The 20,384-nt window shown below is 38.1% G+C and overlaps 1 protein-coding gene across 1 annotated transcript in view; it reads right to left on the reverse strand.

Annotated features, from left to right (window-relative positions):
* Positions 1-20,384, reverse strand: part of LOC141495122 (uncharacterized) — a 170,717-nt gene that overhangs the window by 127,122 nt on the left and 23,211 nt on the right. The window contains exons 6-11 of the mRNA XM_074196114.1: positions 19,841-19,965; positions 10,067-10,170; positions 7,358-7,523; positions 2,406-2,588; positions 1,487-1,639; positions 1,098-1,242 (exon numbers count right to left, since the gene is read on the reverse strand). Of these exons, the coding sequence (XP_074052215.1) occupies positions 1,098-1,242; positions 1,487-1,639; positions 2,406-2,588; positions 7,358-7,523; positions 10,067-10,170; positions 19,841-19,965 (876 nt within the window). The remainder of the gene's footprint in view (positions 1-1,097; positions 1,243-1,486; positions 1,640-2,405; positions 2,589-7,357; positions 7,524-10,066; positions 10,171-19,840; positions 19,966-20,384) is intronic.

Consider the following 20,384-nt stretch of genomic DNA (forward strand, 5'->3'; position numbering starts at 1 on the left):
AAAGGGCTGTTTCAAGTTTTAGAAGAGCTGTCGAGTGCAACAAGAATTTGGGCAGAACCAGAAGCAATAGGTAGAAGGTGCAAAAAAGCAAAGTAAGACTCTACATAAGGAAAACATTTTAATAATTAGAGTGGTCAAACAGTGAAATGGTCTGCTTTGAGAAATAATGAATTCCTTCTTACTAATAGTCATTAAAGCAAGGACTCCATGATGGGTTGGCAGGTTGTTGAGTTCAAATTTATTGGAAACAGTATATAAATTCTTATCCAGGGATGAACTGGAACTCTGGAATTGGTTGGGCTCTGAAATCCCTTCCAACTCTGAAATTCTATGATTGTAACGAGAGATAAAAAGTATTTCAGAACCCTGCATACTAGTGCTTCTCCAGTTACTTATTTCCACAGTCCATGTCCTTTCCTGGGAAAATAGAAGCTAAATGACATTTTTGAAACCTGGAAATTTATCTCAAAATTAGGATCTAGACATGTTAGTCCAGATTTAAGATAAAGAGACTCTTGGTCCCTGAAATATTTTATGAAGACGAATTCTCTTAGTTTTGATAGGAGAGAGAAAAGTAGGAATCTGGGACTCTCTGGTACTTTCTGGCTATGAGGTTCAAATTTAGGGTAAAAGAAGTAAAGTTGGAAGGGACTTCATCTAATCCAATCTAGATGTGGAAACTGAGACCCAGAAAGATTATGCTAAAAGTCTTTTGGGGAAAACAAAACTATTAAGTACTATATAAGTAAAGACAGGATGTTGGGATACCAGTGTTCTAGTCCTATGCCAAGTCCCAACATCTCAGACTTTTAGTTTTCTCATTAACAAAAAAATTAACTTATATGCTATATGTCCTCTCAGATTCTTTCTGCCTGAGTTTGACTTTTACTTACAATTATCATTACTTCAATATTATTTTGCTTCATATCAGCCCCACATGATCCATTTCCATTCTCTGAATACAGTCTTCTCTATAGTGAGCCTGACCCAATAGATTCCAAGACACCATTATGCAATCTAGAAATAATGCTTTCCCATTCCAAATGGCTAGCTCTTCCCCCAACCCCTATGGAGTGGAACCAATTATGACCACTGACCTTGGGTAGAGCGCTCTGTTGCCTGTGTTTCACGCACCAAGGCAAATGCTTCCTCACTGGGACATTTCATAAAGAAGTAGTAGGCGGTCATGCGGATTTCAGCATCTTCATCTGTGGCTTGGTACAGTTGGGCAAGCCCAGAGCGCTGTCACAAGTCAATGGTAAAGAATCAACACAATTTAGATTAATGACAATGATATGAATGTCTCACATTTGTGGAGCACTTGATGATTTATAAATTCAATTCAATAAACTCATTTTAAGGTCTAAGGTCAAATAGCTAAGAGTCAAGACAGAGGCAAACCTCAGACCCAAATCTGGGGCTTCCAGTTCAAGGAATACTGACCCATACACCACACAGGTACCAACCAACTATAAAAGAAGCTCACATTCACAGAGCAAGGAATCCTCCTAAAGGCCTGGATTGCAGCCAGACGAATTTCAGGGGCATTGCTTTTCTTGGCTGCACAAGCACTCAGGATGGGGGTCAAAGGGGCTGCCGCCAAACCTGCATTGCCAATAGCCTTCAACACAAGCTGGAGCTGAAACAAAATGGACAAGAGTGTCAGGAGCAGGGCTAAAAGTTAAGAACATGGACCAGCCCCTGCCCTGTTATACAGAACCATAACTAAGACAGAGTCACTGAGGCCTTTCCCCAGAGGAGTATTTTTCCCCCAAAGCAATCCTCCAACTAGGAAAGGTCAGGGGAGGGAGATTTCAGATCCTTGGAAAGTTGGTCCTAGAATAAGAAGGAGGCAGGGATGGGATATGCTATTCCTCCAGACCAGATGTAATATAATGGTGGTGAAATATCCAAATATCCAAGTAATGAGCAGCACATGGAGCTTGACTTCCCCTGGGCCACTTTTCACCTAAGAAAAGGAGCCCTAGTTTCTGTGGGGAGGGCTGTTCTCCAGACCTCATTTCATTCATGGAGAAGGGTACCAAAGGGACAAATGACAGACTAAGAAGAGGTCCTTTAAACCAATTTCTGCCCAACAAAAGAGAGAATTTTGAGGGATTTTGATTAGGTCCTTAGGAGACAAGAACAAGTTCTGGCTTAAAGGGCTACCTACCCACACTGAGTTCAGGCCAAGGGGAAGAATAACACAGCCCCAGTATAAGCTACAGGCTAGGAAGTCTTCCCAATGCTTTTCCTGCAGATGAACTGTCTCAGTTCAGAATAGTTTGTGAAAGGTCGGTCATCATTGTTGCACTGCCTATTTGTCATATTTCCCCATCCAGTGTTACCTTAATCTTTCTCATCATACTTTTGTGTCATTCCCCCCAGATACCAGATCTACTTACCCGGCTATTGTCCTTGGAGCCCTGAGAGCTACAGTTCTCTCCTAAGGCTTCTTTCAGGATCTTCATTAATGAGTTCACTCCTGGGAGTCTCTCACAGGCCCCACCTGCCATACACAGGTTGTGCACCAGAGCAGAGATGCTGAGGAAGGCACTCAAACTCACTGCTGGGGACTGCAGCAGAGGCTGGAAACAGAAACATACTCTAACTTAAGAAGCCCCTTCCTCATACACAGACCCACCAAGATGCAGATTTCAGACCAACATCAGGTAGGTTTTACAAGGGGTCAATTTAGAACTACTTAGGGGAAAGTCCTGCCTGCTATCTCTATTCCACTTGATGGGGTTATTATTAAGAGAAGACAGCTTATCCTGAGGGAAAACAGTGAAGTTGAAACTCTTCATACTACAAGAGAGATAGGCAGATGGACAGATAGGTAGATAGTAGATAGATAGATAGCTAGACTGATGCTGAAATATATTAAATGATATATACATAAATTATTTATAGATAATATACAAATACATGAGATGTGATATATTTTATATAACATCCTTTTATTATATATCATTACAAGATCATTATAAGATTATATATCATTATAAGATAATATAACATATACTAAAGAATATGTTTTTACATATATAAAGTGGAACTTTGCAAATCTTTAAAAATTTTTCACTTTGCAAATCTTAAAGTGCTATATGGATGTTACCTATTTTATTAATAGTAGTAGTACTTTTCTCATTAATTTATTCATTCAATAAGCATTTGCTGAGCACCAGCTGTGCCTCAGGTATGATAGTAGGGATGAGGATAAAAACAATAGTCCTTGCACTCAAGGACCCTATAGTCTGTTAGGGAAAACAGCACATATATAGAAAATGAATTCTAAAATCTATAGTCATTTCCCAGAGTAGCCACCTGAGGGTGGGCGAGAGGAAGTATTCAGGATAGTATCCTATAGGAGGAGACAGTTGAATTGACCTTGGAAAGAAACTAGAAATTCTAAGGGAGAGAATGGAGGGAAGACATTCCAAGCTAGCTGTACAAAGCTATAGAGATAGGAGCTGGAATGTCCACATCCTGGAAACAGTAAGTAAGCCTTTAGACCAGAATGTTGAGCGTGTGATAGAGAATAATATGCACCAAGTCTAGAAAACTAAATAAGAAAATTGGAAACAGACTGTGAAGTGTTTTTAAGTCTAACAGAAGAGTTGGTATATCATGCTAGAAGTAAGAGGCAATCACTGAAATTTCTTGAGTGACACAGTCAGAACTGAGCTTTGGGAACATCAATTTAACATTTTTTTTGAAAAACAAATAGGAGAAGGAAGATACTAGAGACCATGAGTTCACAGTTCAAGTGAGGGGTGATGAGAACCTAAATGAAGTAAACTTTTCACACTGCAAGATAGATAAATGATAGAAAGATTGATAGAGGTTGTGTATAAATACACATGTAATTAAGCATAACTATATAAGTATATTATAGGTTATAACCATATAACTATATTTAACTGAAAATTCTTATACTTATCATATTCAGCAAGATATATTTCTTGGCTATATAGTAGAGTGAATAAAAGAAAACCCAGATTCAAATTCCAACCCAGATTTACCACTAGCTATTTGACCCTGAGTAAAAAACTTCACTTGTTCCAGAATCAGCTAGCAAGTGTATAAGGTCAGATTTGAACTCAGAAAGAGGAATCTTCCTGACTCCAGACCTGGTACTCTATCCATTACATCACCTAGCTACCCCAATTCTAGATGCAATTCCTTATTTAATATTGTCATGGTTTTTTTGGTTGCAATATTTCACTGCCATTCCATAAAGATATTTAGAAAGAACACCTGCCATTATAGGGAAACATAACATGGCTTGCTTCCTATTCACTTTGAGAGAATCTCATAAACCACTAGCAGTGCAATTTAGTGATTATATTGATGGAATTGCAGTCAGTGTTACCTAGGTTTGAATTGTGCTGCAGAAACTTAGTTAACTTTTTGACTCTGGACGAGTGATTTAATCTCTCTGAGTCTCAGTTTCTTCATCTGTAAAATGAGGGGATTGGCTCAGTGACCTCTAAATCTATGATCCTATGTCTAAAAAGTCGAGGGGGATTCAATGCATGTTGTTGTGAATGATTAAAATGTGAATTATATGCAAACACATGAAGATATTTATGCTGTGAGTTGAAGGATCAGTAATACTGGATAATTTTAGCCTGGGACCCCCAGAATGCTGTTGCATAATTCTCTTCATGCACAGGCTTCAGAAAGAAAAATAGGAAATTACAAGAAATTCATTCTGTCCTTTTCATCATTATAGTCATCATCAAATGTCAGAGTAGTTTTAGTTTTACACACACAATACACACAACACACATAAACTCACACACAAATGAACATTTTTATTTTTTGAATTGACACAAAACCATCACTTATTCACCTCTTGTACCAGATTGTCAAATTTTCTGTTTTCTCATCCTTACTCAGGTAAGCAGCCTCAGACCTACAGTGACCAAATGTTTATGCTTCCTTTCCTATTCATATAACTAACCTCCATCTGATTTATTTCAATTACTTGAACAAAACATTTTAGAAGCTAATTCCACAAGATAGGTCCATATTGAATAATAATTACCCTAAATTTTCTCTTTTATATTATAATTATAATTTTAAAATTATTTTCTCTTATTTTTTTATTTTTGCAAGGCAATGGGGTTGAGTGACTTACTCAAGGTCACATAGCTAGGTCATTATTAAGTGTCTGAGGTTGGATTTGGACTCATGTCCTCCTGACTCCAGGGCCGGTGCTCTATCCACTGTGCCACCTAGCTGCCCCTTCTTCTTCTAATGGATATTCCTTAGGGTAAAGGAATTTCCCTTCCTAGATTCTCACTGGAAAATTTATTTTATCATATAGGCTCTTTCTTTGCCCTGTTCCGGGGGAGCTCTACAATATGATGTTCTAGAAAGAGCTTTGGATAAATGCTTGTATTTGAATCCTGGCTCTTCAGAAATATAAGCTTCTTGAAGGAAGCAACTGTTTTCATTTTTGAACTTGAATCCTCAGCACCTAGCAAAGTACTTGGTATACAGTAAGAGTTCAGCAAGTGCTTGTTGAGTTAAACTGAATTGTTAATTCACTGTCAATTCACTTAATTCATTGCCTTTTTAAGTCTTACAAAATGAGTTCTCTATTATCTCTAACAATCTGGAAAGGTAAATACAGGCTACAAATTGATTAATCAACAGACTTTTATTAAATTCTTCTATGCTCCAGATACTGACAGGACTAAAGAAGGAAAAATAAAAATTAAAGAATCCACAGTTTCAATAAGCCTATATACCATTATCTCAGAAAACATTCTGTGTTGTCCATAACTTAAGATATCTTTTCTTTGCTCCCTACTCTCCTAGGTTAAAATAGTTGCTAATGGGTCCAAAGCTCAAGAGTGAGAGTTTAAACATAATAATGGGAACAGAAATATGATTCGAGCCAGTTCTCTGGAGTAATTTATCTTAGGCATGCTCCTTGGCAACCTGAACACACCCTGACAATGTAGTGGAAACTGAAAAACCTAAATTCGAGTTGCTTGTCCCTAGGCTTCAATTAGAACTCTCTAATGTTCTATCCAAGGTCTTGACCTCTAGAGAGACTCTTGGGGAGCCATGCAAACTTTAGGAAGGAGAGAGAGACAGACTGATGCTTTGGGGGTGGGGATAGAAACAAAAGCAGAAGAGGATTATTGGAAGGAAAGAAATATGAGGGAAAGCTAGATGTATATCATTAAATCAGAAACAGGGAGGAAAATTGGACATCAAAACTATCATTTATGGGAACTCTCTGCCTAGTTTTTAGATATTGTCGAACACAACTAGTATTCTGTCCTGTCAGGATTGTTCTCCATTCCTAATTCCAGAGTTACTAAAAGCTCCCATGCAAATGACAAGGAAAACCTTCTTCCAATACCCAGGTCAGAGAAACAAACCAGAGACCAGTTCCAATTCCATGGGCCCATTCTTCAAGCTGTTACATTTAGCCAGGATATTAGATCTTCTACAACCAAATGATTACTAAAACACATACCAAGAATCATCAATAAGATCCAAATTGATGTAGGTAGGATCTTTTCTCATTTCAGCTAGAGAACAGGATAAATCAGAATCATCACCAACTTCTAAATATAAATGCATAATTGTCAAGATTGTATAGAAGCGGGGTGGCTAGGTGGTACAGTTCACTGGCCTTGGAGTCAGGAGTACCTGAGTTCAAATGCGGCCTCAGATACTTAATAATCACCTAGCTGTGTGACCTTGGGAAAGTCACTTAACCCCATTTGCCTTGCAAACAAAACTAAAAAAAAAAAAAAGATTGTATAGAAGCAGAGATGTTGAATCATTTCCCCAAAGGGCATTTAAAGATTTCACTTTAGTCTAGAGGACTAGGTTCAAATCCCATCTGTTATTTATTATTTGTATGACTTTTGACAAGTCATACGAACTCTCTGGACCTCCTTTACTCATCTGTAATATGAAAGGACTGGTTGAGAAGCAGGATGGTATAGTGGATTGGGTACTGGATTTAGAATTAGGAAAACCTGCCTCATATCTATAAACCATATGATACTCTATAAGTGATTAAACTTTCTGGGTCTTAGTTGCCTCATCTTTAAAATGATGAGATTGGACATGTGATCCTTGAGTTTCTTTCTCAGTATTAAATCTATGATCCTTTGATCTAAATCTAGGATCCTAGATCCTACTGCTTATACTTTTAAATATAGTCTAGACAGAGCAGCCAGATAAGCCTGGGAAGTCTGAATTTCTCTAGTCTATCTTGTGTAGATTATCAAACTCATTGGCAGGGCCACTACAAGCCTTCTTGAATAATCCATAGAGCATCAGGATCATGTTTAGATAAAGGAGAAGGAAACTTACTCACCAGCAGTAAATGAACCATGCCAGCTGTGGGCTGAGGGACAAATGCCAAGGACCAAAGGAATGACTCAGCCTCATCATTTTCCACATCTCCAGACATGATGAGCTCCTTCATGAGGGCAACACAAGCTTCTGTTCCACAAGAGGGCAGAGCATCTACCAAGGGTTGCCTGAAATAGTCATAGGCCAGTAAATAGTCATCACCACCATAAGCAATCTTCCACTAAACTATCTTCCCAAGAATCAGAGTGGCTTCAGGGAAACCTAAGACCCCAGAAATGCACACCTTCGAGTGTGCTTTTCTATACAAGCTGATGGGAACAAGGACTGATCATTAAGTGAACTATGAATATATTTCATTTAAACACCAAATTTTGTAGAAGCACTTCTTTTGGTTTGTGTTGCAGATAGTCATTCACTGCGTCTTCAAAATGCTTAAAAGGAAGCAAATAATTACATTTGGAAAAGTGAGTTCTGATCTCCACAGGGGATTTAGGAAACTTTTATCCTCCCATCCACAAAATCTCAGGTTTATCACCTCATTTCTATTGTTTTGAATTGATGTATCTAATGTGGCATAGTGTGGGAGAGTGGACAGCTAATTGGTTCAGATTATGATTAAAGCCCTGGATTTAGACTTATTTCCTGGTTCAAATATGACCTCAGACACTTACTAATTACTTAATTCTGAACAAGTTACTTAACCATATTTACTTCAGTTTCCTCATCTGTAAAATGAGCTGGAGAAGGAAATGGTAAAACTACTCCAGAAAACCCCAAAAAGGGTCACAGAGTCAAACATTATCATAAAATTTAATGACCACACAACCAAAAAACAGTATAGAGTATTGATCTTTAAGTCATGAGGATCTGAGTTCCAATCCTCTCAGACATTTATTAGCTATATAACTATAGACAAATCACTTAAATTCTCTCTGTCTCAGTTTCCTCACCTATAAAATAGGATCCCCATTACAGATTTAAGTATAAGAACTTATGATCTGTGATTTCATTGGCATAAGAAATATTCCCAGTGTGGGAGCTTCCAATACAAGTGATCTATACTTATAATCTAAAGTTGCCTGAGACATGAGTTATCCAGTGACTCATCAACAGCCATAGAGTTATTATGTGGAGAGGCATATCTTAAATTTAGGTCCTCTTGACCTCTAGGCCTGCTCTTTGTAATTCATCCACACAGTCTCTCAGTTTTCAAAACACTTTCACATACATGACCTTTTTGATTCTCACAAGAATGACAGGGCAGGCATTATTATTCACATGTGTCAGATTGGGGCTCACAGCAAAAAAGTGATTCACTCAAGTTCATATCACTAGTAGATGGTAAAACTGGGCTTTGAACACACCCATATTTTCTGATGAAGCCTCTTTCCAACAAACTACATCTCTTCAAGAGTCTGCAACCAGGCTTGGGGAGTTAGGAAACAAACCTAGAAACATAATGGAAAATGAATGCAGAAGTCTAGGATTTTTGAGGCCACAGCAAAGAAGAAAATGAATCTCTCAGAAATCCCCATTCTCCAAACACAAAGGGCAACAGGGCCTGAGTGTGAGCCTCTTAGACTCATTAGCTCTGGCATGTGTCAATCACAGGTCATTCTTCTAAGAAAGCAAATGAACAGAGATGCTCCATTGTCAGCAACCAGAGAGAGAGAGCCTGTTGACTGTGAAACTTTGGATAATAACAACAAATAGCAACACAATTGTATATTGTTCATACAGTCTTCCAAAGAACTTTGTTATACACAGAATTAGGTCTCTGAAACCCAATTCTGGGTAAGGATTAAGAACTGTGGGAAGAGACAGAAGGCTTTTTGAAGAGGTTATGTACCTTGTAAAACTCTGATTAGATAAAAGCTGAGTAGTAGAGAAAAATGAATGTGCCAAGAGAGGCCACCAACTTCACAAAATGAAGACTACATCATCATCAGTCATGGTACCCAGTAGTAGTCCCAAAAGGCTGCTATGACTGGAATTGGTATCATAGAAAAACCTTTAAGAAGTTTAGAGGAGCCAAAAGAAAAAAGGAACAAGTCCTGAGTCTTTCTTCTATGTAGACCTTAGCCCAGTGGACAGGTTTGTGTCTTAGCAGGTCTGCAAGGTAAACACACCAGGTGGGAGCACCCAGTTTACATATTCCCTCTTAGTTTTCTTGTAATGTTTACACTCTCTCTCCACCCATGCTGGCCAGAGAGTTCCTATGTATAGCAGAGTGATTCCCTTGCCTGGGCATGTTAGACATGTACCCTAACCCTGATATCATCTTCCCCCTTCCTGAATCCTTTCCCCAGAAATGGTACACAAGATGTATTTGAATGCTAATTCCATTTCTGAGCAAGAGGGTCCTCTTCTGTAGGAGAGAACAATTCCAGCTTTATATAGCTTGGCCCTTCAGTTCTCTATTCTGTAGCAGGACAGTGCTGAGGTTCGTGGGAAACTCAGGGTTGCCCTGCCCAGATTGCTGTCCTGGCAGACTTCCCAAGACACACACCAAAGTCTGGTGAGTGAGACTCAGGTCAGTGTCACTCAGAGGAAACAAGAACAGATGGAGAGATGTTATTATCTATCCCTGAGGCATCCAAGTCACATGTGAAGATGGGGGAGTTCCTAAATCACCCAGAAGAATCTTAAAGCTCAGCAAAGTCATGGAGATCTTTCCCTAGGTCCTTCACTCTGGGAAACAGCCTCTTACCAATTGTCTCTGCACTTAAAGGAAGATCTTTGCCAGAGATTCCTCAGTTCATCAATAGACAAGCCCCTCAGCTCGAACACCAGCTCCATGAAAAGTTCTGCAGTCTGGAAATAAAGATGGGAAAAATGTGAGTCATCTGGAATGCCTACTGGGCAGAGACTTTGAAAGATCATCTTATCCATCCCACTGCTTCCAGACCAGTTTAGAAGAATATCCACACAAGTCTCCAAAAATATGTTAAGTCATCTCTCCCCCCGTTCTGGGTCTTAGTTTCCTCACCTATAGAATGAGTCCTAAAAAGAAGTAAAGAAATGAGCATTTAGGAAGCCCCCATGATTCGAACCCAGTATTATCTCATTTCATCATCACAACAACCTCACAAAATATGTCTATTTTATAGCTGAAGAATCGGAGGCAGACAGGAGTAATTAACTTTCCCAGCGTCACTCAGTGTTTAAATAAGGATTCTAACCAAAAGGTCTAATTGTAGGTCCAGTGTTCTATTCCCTAAATCTCCTAGCTCTCCTAGGTCATTTTATTAATCCCCTGCTTCTAAATAGAATCACAGGTAAATTGTAATGAGGGTCAAAAATTGGGCAAGTTATTTCCTCCAGATGGCCTATTCAGTTAGTTGGCATAGCAAACAGAATCAGGCAATCTGAGTTTGATTCCTCCCTCAGATACTTACTAGCTATGTGCCCCTGAGTAAGTTACTTAAACCTCTGTCTACCTCAGTTCTCTCAGTTTCCTGAAAGGGTTGGACTCACTGACTTCTAAGGGGCCTTCTTGCTCTATCTCAATCTATTATCCTATAAAACTTCTTGGACCTCAGTTTATCTGTAAAATAGAGCAGTTAGACTGGGTTGATGTTTAAGATTCTTCAAAATGTCAGTCTCCTTCATTTTAATCCTATTTGTTTTCAATAAAAAAAATCTGAAAAATATACCAACTATTATGAAAAAATAGTTTTATTTCTTATTCTTTTTTCTAGATTGTGTTGCAGGTAGTCATTTATTGTGATTTACAAGGAAGCTAGGAATTACATTTGGAGAGGTGAGCTCTGATCTCCAGAGAGGATTTAGGAAACTTTCATCATATCTTCTTATCCACAGTTTATACCTTTAATCTCAGGTTTAATCACCACAGCCATAGATACAAACAAGATGGTGATCAAGGTCAAATTATAATTCACATTTTATATCACTTTAAGGCTTACAAAGCTATCCTCTGAGGTCAGTAATGAAAATGTCATACATATTTTATTAGATGAGAAAAGCACATCAAAGAAATTGAATGATTTACCAGGATTAACACAATTAGTAAATATTAGAAACTAGGATTTAAACCCTGACCCTTCCTGATTTCAGATTAATGATCTTTCCCTAGTATTCCCAAGTCCTTTCTTGAGATAAACTGCCTAGCATTCCAACATTACTACAAAGAGTGAAATCAGGATGAGATGGGCACATTGTAAGAATGCCAGAAGTATGCTTGCCAAAAAGACTATTTTATGGAGAATTTATACAGGGCAAGCACTCACAAGGGGGTTTCAAGTAGCAATACTGGGACACCCTGAAAATCTCTCTTAAGAACTTTAAAACTGACTGTACAAATGTAAAGCCTATATCAGATTTTTTTCTGTCAGGGATGGCAGGGAAGGAAGGGAGGGAGGGAGAAAAATTGTAAAACTCAGTCTTACAAAAAAAATGACTGGTAAAAACTAACAATGTGTGTAGTTGGAAATAAAAATATTTATTAAATTTTATAAAAAAGAAAAAATAAGAATTGATTATACAGCATGGGAGACACTGGCATAGGACCACCCAGCGCGGCACATCCTCATCAGTGAAGGTACTTCGTTCCATGAGGAAGCAGCTCAAAGGAAACATGGCAAACCTAAGTTTAGAGTAAGCACTCCAGGTGTTTCACATGGTCTATTAGTGCCCAACCTAAGGAAGAGCATTCTGACCTTATGTTGGTCTGATAATTCAGTTGGACCATTGTAATTTATCTCAAACATAGTGATGACATTTTGGTTTCTTCAATAACAATGGAAAAGCCAAGTATTAATATTCACTCCAATCTCCTGATTGCTTTTTTGTCTGATGGTTCTCTGAGTCCCTCATGAGACCAATGTCACAATCTCAGAGTCTACATACCAGAATCCTATAACTTGTCTGATCCTGGAACAAGTTGCTTTCATAATTCCTTAGGCTTGGTTTCTGTGAATGGAGCCCCTATTATAAATCTTGAATATTGACTAAGAAACCAGCCTCCCTCTCTGGACCCATCCAGTCTGCTGCTTCACCCACGTCATGTTTTCTAGACAACAAGAAAAGGTTGTCTTTTCATAATTCCCCTCTGTATCTCTGAACCTGTGGATTTTACTGGCCTACATGCTCCCTTCTAGGATTCTCCGATCTTCCAGATTCCAATCAGCTCAGTTCTGGAACTGCTAAGGGTTTGGGAAAGCTATTCCATGAGTGGCATTTGCATGAAAGGTGATCAGTTATTCTGAGGGATTGGCATTTTCTACAGGAGTTCTTCCTCTTAGACATTGCTCTCCCTTTCCTGAGATTGCTGGGCAGAGAGCCAGGCTCTTGGGAAACTCAGACATGTGTTTCCCTGCTCAGTAGTGATTTCCTTTCCATTAACATCTTTTAATGTTTCCTGAGTTCTGAACAGATTTTTCCTTAAAAATAACTTTTTGTATTCTCTTGTATGCCAAAGTACTCTCTCACCAAGGTGCTTGTTCCATATGCATTCCCATACAACATGTAGGGGCTTATTTAAGGGATCTTGCTAGGTGGTAGAATGGATAAAGAGATGGTCTTGATCTCAGAAAGATTGGTTTAAATTCTTCTCCAGTGTTGCATAACCTTGTATAAATCACCTCATCTCTTTCAATCTTGGTTGACTCATCTACAAAATGGGAATATTAACAGCACCCTCCTAACAAGGTTGTTGTAAGGATAAAATGAAATAACATAAGCAAAGCATTCTACAAATTCTATAAATACTAACCATTATTATTATCATCATTATCAATTGGTCTAACCTACATATCAGGAATTGTGCTAAGCACTGAGGATACAAAGAAAGGCAAAAGACAGTTTAATGGGGGAGGGAACATGCCAACAACTATGGACAGATCAGATCATATATGTGTATATGAACATATACACATACACAGAATAAGTTGAAAATAATTGACAAAGGGAAGACACATGCATTAAGAGGATCTAGAAAGGTTTCTTATACAAAGTGAGACTTTGGTTGGAAGCCCAAGAAGCCAGGGGGAGGAGTATCCCAGGTTTGGGGAAAAACCTGGGAATATGTCTAAAGTCTGGAAAAGGAGTGATTTGCACAAGAAACAACCAAGAAGCCAATATCATTGGATCAATCAGTAAAAATGAAGAAGAGGGACCAGATTATGAAAAGCTCTAAATGAAAAACAGAAGATTTTGTATTTGATCCTTGAAGTGATAAAAAAAACCACTAGAGTGGGGTGTGACATTTTTAGAGGTTTGCTTTAAGAATATAGTTCAGTAGAGTTTAGCTATATTGGGGGAGAGATGGTGGCATGGAGAGCAACTAGCATACTCTCTGGCACAAGTCTTTTCACCCTAAATCATAGTGTGACATTTTCCAAATTTATTCCTCTTCTCTATAACCAAATCCCATGAATTATCAAGAGTTTTACGGAAAGACCAATACTTAATTTCAAATGATATCTCCTTTTCCTCTGCCAATTTTGTTTCTTTCCAAGAATTCATGGCAGCTGAATCCAAAAAACAAATCAGGTATCTATAGGCCATGGAGAATCAAGTACTTAATGTTTGTTGAAGAAAATCAAATTTGTTAATGCTCAAATATTTTCTCTCCTGAAACCCAAAGAAATAGTCGAATAGATTCATTTCCTTCCCCTTCTTTCTCATCTACTTTGCCTACCTTTTATTCCTCTCTCCACTTAACTCATTCAATTTATATCCTCAGGAATTAATCATCCATCTTGTGAATACCAGACCAGAGAAAGTCTCTCTTTTTTAATACAAGTTTTGTTTTCTGATTAAAAAGACAACTCTGAGCTTCCTCTCAGCCAACTATAAGGAATCTAAAGCCAAGAGAACAAAGGGACTGTCCCCTAGGCAACTCAGGCAGCTTCCCAAAACCCTCTAAAAGACAAGGTCATGACAGAGGCTTGTTACTGCTTGAGGTGGTTTCTAAATGTCATTTAAACATGTGCTCTCCTTCCCTTTCTCTCTACCCCTCCTTTTCAATCTAGTTAGCTCAGCATAATAGGAATAATTTTTATTTTATTGCTTAAGTCATTTTTTCAGTCATGTCTTTCTTTTGGTGATACCATTTGGGGTTTTCTCAAATAACATATTGGACTAGTTTGCCATTTCCTTCTCTAATTTATTTTATAGATGAGGAAATTGAGGCAGATTTAAGTGACTTGCCCAGAATCACACAGTCTAGTGTCTGAGGCAGGATTTGAACTCACAAAGATGAGTGTTTCTGATTCCAAGTCCTGGACTCTATCCACTAAACCATCTAGATGTCCTAGAATCATTGACTTCCTTTAAATGCACTGAGTCCCAGGGGAAAGGAAAAAGCTCACCTATTATTTGACTGTTTACAAAGTTAACTGCCTCTATTTGCCCTTAATCTGACTCGGGAGTCAGATGGCCTAGATTCAAATCCCATCCATGACACTATCTGTGATCTTGGGAAAATGACCTTACTCCCTGGGTCTCAGTTTCCTAATCCATAAAATGAGGAGGTTGGGAAAGATGTCCTCTGAGTCTCCTTCAAGGAATCCTCTACTCCTTGGGATCATGGATTTAGAGTTAACCCTTAGAGATGATTGAACCAAATTCCTTCATTTTGCCAAGGAGGAAATTAACTAAAATCAAAGAGGTTAAGGGATTTGTTCAAAGTTACAAACTTAAAAATTATCTGAAACTTAATCTCACTAAGAGTAGATATTGTTTCAGTCCTTATACTTGCAACCTCAGCACTAGGTCCTGTGTCTAGTATAAAGAAGCTACTTCATAAATCCTCATTAATACAGGTAGCATTTGAGTTCAAGACTTCTGGACTCCAAATCTCATGCTCTATCCACTACACCAAGCTGCCTTCTCCTAGCTTGCTATGATCCAGTGATGCTGTGAACTCTGTTGGGACAGAATCTCCACAGAGGCTGCTTGCCAGAAGTTTCCTCCATAATTAAACAACAGAAAGGAAGAGGGGAGAAAGTCATTATTAAGTGCCAACATTGCTATTGGAGGGATTAAAATTGCTTCAAAAGAGGAAAAATAAATAAAACATAGCTTTAGAGTCTGAAAAATTCTTAGAGGTCATCTTGTTTAACTTTTTCATTTTTGTATTGTTGTTATTTAGATGTTTCAGTCATGTCTGATTCCTTATGACCCCATTTGGGGTTTTCCTTCTCCATTTTCCTTCTTCTGAAACCCAGAGATATTAAAGACATTGTGGAGGGGGGCAGTGTTTTAAAGAGCAGAAGTTAAGTGCTGACAAAGATAGTAATTGAAAGGGATATGATGTCAATCCAATCTTTTCCCTGCCCCTCCAAATCCAGTGCTCTCCTGATCATCTCCCAGCAGTGAAGACCCTAAAAGGAGTAAACAAGGAAAAAGTAGGCATTGTCCTCTCCAGAGATCTTTAAGAAGAGTGGATTGTTCTCAGACTCATCCACAGAGGACAGTTGGAACATTCACAGATATAAGTGATTTGCAAGAGTAAGTTTCCAAGAATTTGTGAATATATTTTGAATATTGTGACATAATGAGTGAATGAAACCAGGAGCACCCCAGTGGGCCATGATTTTATCTTTGAGGATCACTGGAATAAATAATTTATAAAGTCCTTCCAGCTCTATGATTTGTGAATGAATGGACAGATAGATATATAAGCAGGTTTTCAAACCTGAGAACATTTGGTAAGGCTCCTAATTGGTGGAGAGAATAATAATTCAATCAGTATGAAGGCAGGAGGAGTAAAGTTAGATGAGAGCTCTGGAGAAGAGAAACATTCTTCATTTCTGCTTTGAAAGAGGATTGTGGATTGGGATTGACTCCAGGGAGGAGACTCTCTTCCAGACATTTTGCAGTGTCCACTTCCCTTAAAAGTCTGCAAGAGACATATCTTCAACATGTCCCTAATTCTAGCTTGCTTCCTTAAAGACTCAGGGAAATTTCCCCTTTGGTGAAATCAGGGTCAGATTACAATGAAAGACAGAGACATGACGAAGAACTGTAGTATTAGTTAAATGCCTACTTTATGTCAGGGCCTGGGCTCTATATAAAGACTCCTTTATAGAATGTAGAGACCTCAGAATTATTTTTGTTTAAACTATACATAACAAAAATTGCTTCTATAATACATCTGACTAATGACTCCTTGGCCTTTGCTCAAAGAACCTCCAATGTAGTTCCAAAACTCTTATTTTATTTCTAATCATTGGTAATTTTCCGAAAGATTTGGATCAATTCTGAACAAGGAGATAGACTTGACTAGAAGACTAGCAAAGGCAATGTTTCTGATATAGGATTCTAAGAAAGCATTTAGTATTAGTTCTCACAGAATTAGCTGCCATATTCTATGCAAATAAAAAAATCCACTAGTTCTTCCCCTTCTGCAGCTAGTCATGATTTGGCTTTGTTCCTAGGATAATTATACTCTACTTGGGAAGACAGCAGTAACTATAGGCTATCGGTAGACAGGGAACATTGCCAGAGCTTCAGACTGGAATTGCTCCAGACTCCAAAGTCATATCATACTCACTTTGGTTCTTTCCACTGACTCCCATGTCCTCATAACACTTACTCTTCTCCTTTCACTACAAAGGAATGAGTTCACTTTGAGCATCTGCCAGTCCATGTCACTAGTTTTCAAAAGTTAATGATATTTGAAAACTATATTCACATTTAATGATGCTGTAGGTCTAGAATTTATATGCATTTATAAATCCAGTTTTGTTTTGTTTTTTAACAAGATGAATGAATACATACTGTTAAACATATGATTTGGTCTCTATGATAGTTCAATATATAAATTTCTGAACTGGAGTCAAAAAGACACCTTCCTAAGTTCAAAACTGGCCTCTGACACTTCCTGGCTGTGTGAGCCAGGACAAATCACTTAACCCTGGTGGCCTTATCTATAAAATGAACTGGAGAAGGAAATGACAAACCACTCCAGTATCTTTGTCAAGAAATCCCCCAAAGGGGTCACAAAGAGTCAGGTATGACTGGAAAATAATTGAAAAACAACCACCATATGATATTACTTTTAGAGGAAAGATGGAGTATTTGTACATAAAGAGCTGACTTGGAGGCTAAAGGATTTAAGTCCTGGTATCCCTAGCAACTCTAGAAAATTATACACTTGATAAGTAGTTGCCAAAATGTATTAGTAGAGAGGGACTCATCACTGGGAGTTTCCAATCAATGAAATGGCCGATTTGAACCTACCACCCCAAAATAAAAAGTTCAGGTTAGAGATCCAAGAAATTACAGAGTCGAAGGACAATTCAATCCCTTCACCTCCCAGATAGGAAAACATAAGGCGCAGAAATTATTATCTTGGTACTAGTTCTTTAGTCAGAGGACTTGGATTTATTTCTCACCTCTGCCAGTCAGTATCTCTATGACCTTAGTCAAGTCACTTACTATCCATAAGCCCCCAATTTCCTCATTTGTAAATGAGGGGTTTAGGATAGGTATTTTCAGATCTGTGTACCTCCAATCACACACTGAGTTAGTGGTAGAGCCAAGACCAACTTTCAGAATGCCTATTTGCTAGTATTTTGCTCTTTTCACTTGGTTTCTTGGAGGACTCAAGAAGTCAAGTTCACTTTCACTGGCCATCAGTTTAACTAGTATAGGCTCAGACATTTTGATCTACAAGCTGGAGAAGGGGCTAGGAACTCTGGGAGGAGGGTCCAAATTGAAGGCCAGATGAGACAGAAAACAAACAGCCCTTCCAAATCCCTCCCATGTTCCTAGGTATAAAATGAGGCTCTTGTCCAGGGAACTGCCAGGAGGAAATAAACACAGCCCTCTGAGCCCCAAATGGGTAGTCCCACAATCCCAAAATACCTCAGCTCATTCCAACTACACTGTACTCTCTGAAATCCATGGCTCCCTGAAAGCAACCAGTGAATCTGGTATTTATTTTGGAAACTGATGTGTCAAGAATAAATAAACAGATGTGTGTTTGAACTCTCTCAAGAAGATGGGTTGGATCAGAGACAGAGTATAGAGACCCTTTCTCTGGCCCACAGGCTCCAAATTTTTCATGGGAATGCAGACACATGAATGACCATTTGTGAAAAAGAATTCATGGAGTAAGTATAAGTGACATGCTTCTAAAGCTGCTTCATATACACATATGTTCTCTCATCCCAATATATATAAGGCTACTATTACATTTAACTCCATTCTACAGGTGAGGAAAGTGAAGATGATAAGAAACTTCAACTGGAACGGTAATGAAATACTTCTAACAACAGGGACATTACTTTATGGTTCACCTTTACTTAGGTCATCATTAGGTATCATTATCCTCATAAGACCTCATTGTACAGATGTAGAAACAGAGGCATATGAACTTGCCCAGTGTCACACAGCTAGTCTGAGGTGGAATTTGCACCCAGGTTTTCTTGATGCCATATCCAGTATGCTATGACTTCATGCTGACTCTCCTTTGCACATGACTAAGCTGAAATTTAGAGAGATAAAGTAATTTTTCCAATTTCAGTTGGTTTTCTGGATTCAAAAAATTTGCATGACACTTTTATAGACAAAGAATAAAATATAACATGGCAGAGTTGCTCTTATGGAATGTAAGCCTAAAACATGGTGGCCCACTTTAGTAGATGATACTGAAGATCAGCAGCTAGGTAACCCAATGGAAAGAGTATTGGACCTGGAGACATGAAGACCCAAGTTCAAATTCAACTTCAGTTACCTTCAAGCTGTATGACCCTGAGCAGATCATTTAACCTCAGTTGGTCTTAATTTCTGCAATTGTAAATTGAGAATAATAATGGTAATGGGATATCAAAGAGTTGGGTAGGACTACCATGATTAGACAACAACAGCATCTGCTTCCCAGGATTGTTGGGAGGATTTAAATGATATATTTATATAATATTTTGAGAATCTTAAAGTTTCACATAAATTATTAATAGCTTTTATTATTATTCATACTTATATGGTATTTTAAGGTACACATTTTTATTATTTAAACTTACAGTTATATATAGCTTCAGTGGCAGCAAGTCAGCACTATGGTTAGAGCACGGGGCTTAAAATTAGGAAGACTCTTCCTTCTAAGTGCAAATACAGTCTCAAACACTTCCTGGCTGTGTGACTTTAGGCAAATCATTTAACCCTGTTTGCCTCACTTTCCTTATCTAGGATGAAGAAAGAAATGGCAAGCCACTGCTTGTATCTTTGCCAAAAAACAAACAAACAAACAAACAAATGGACTCAGAGAGAGTTAGATTTGTCTGAAAACAACTTAACAACAATTACAGCCTCAAGAAAGTGATAGTGAACATATTAATAATGCAGATTAAATTAAATGAAGAAAATTATGTTAAATTTTAAATTAAATAGTGTAGATTGAAATGTCATAATATACTTTTTTTCTGGAGAGCTGATTTTTAAACATTTATCAGCATACTCCACTCCCAGTTGATTCGCAGAAGACTCTAGGAGAAGGTTACAAAAGTCAACTTACCTCAAAACTTGTGGCCTGAGCCAAGCACAACTTTCTCACAGATTCAGCTACAGCAGCTACCTGGGATTGGGTGGCCAGACCCTCCCATTCATACAATAGACTGCTCACATAAAACTTTCCATAATCTATTTCAGAGACAAGAAGCACATAAAGGGGTTAATGCAACAGTTTTGAGGGATAACACATTGCAACTTTCCCCATCATGGTTTGAATAATAGTAAATCAACATGAGAAATTAAATGGTAATTTGGAGTTTTCTGCAGAAGCTAGGCCAAGGCCAACAGATAACACATAAAAAGTTTAGAAACTCAAAAATGCATAATATATGTATTATTGTTTAATATCAACATATTTTATCTTTTAATATCAATTCAGACTACTTCTCTGGTACAAAGGGAGGGTCAAAAAGTCTAAACTCATAGGTTAGGACTTAGTGCTCCCATAATGTGGAAGAAAAAACTGCAATTGACCTATAAGGAGTCCTATTAGTCTGTGATTCTAAACAGAGTGATTCAGGAGGGGAAGCATGGTTTCTGGCCAGATA

The sequence above is a fragment of the Macrotis lagotis genome, chromosome 8, assembly GCF_037893015.1.
Source record: "Macrotis lagotis isolate mMagLag1 chromosome 8, bilby.v1.9.chrom.fasta, whole genome shotgun sequence".
Taxonomy (NCBI): Eukaryota; Metazoa; Chordata; class Mammalia; order Peramelemorphia; family Peramelidae; genus Macrotis; species Macrotis lagotis.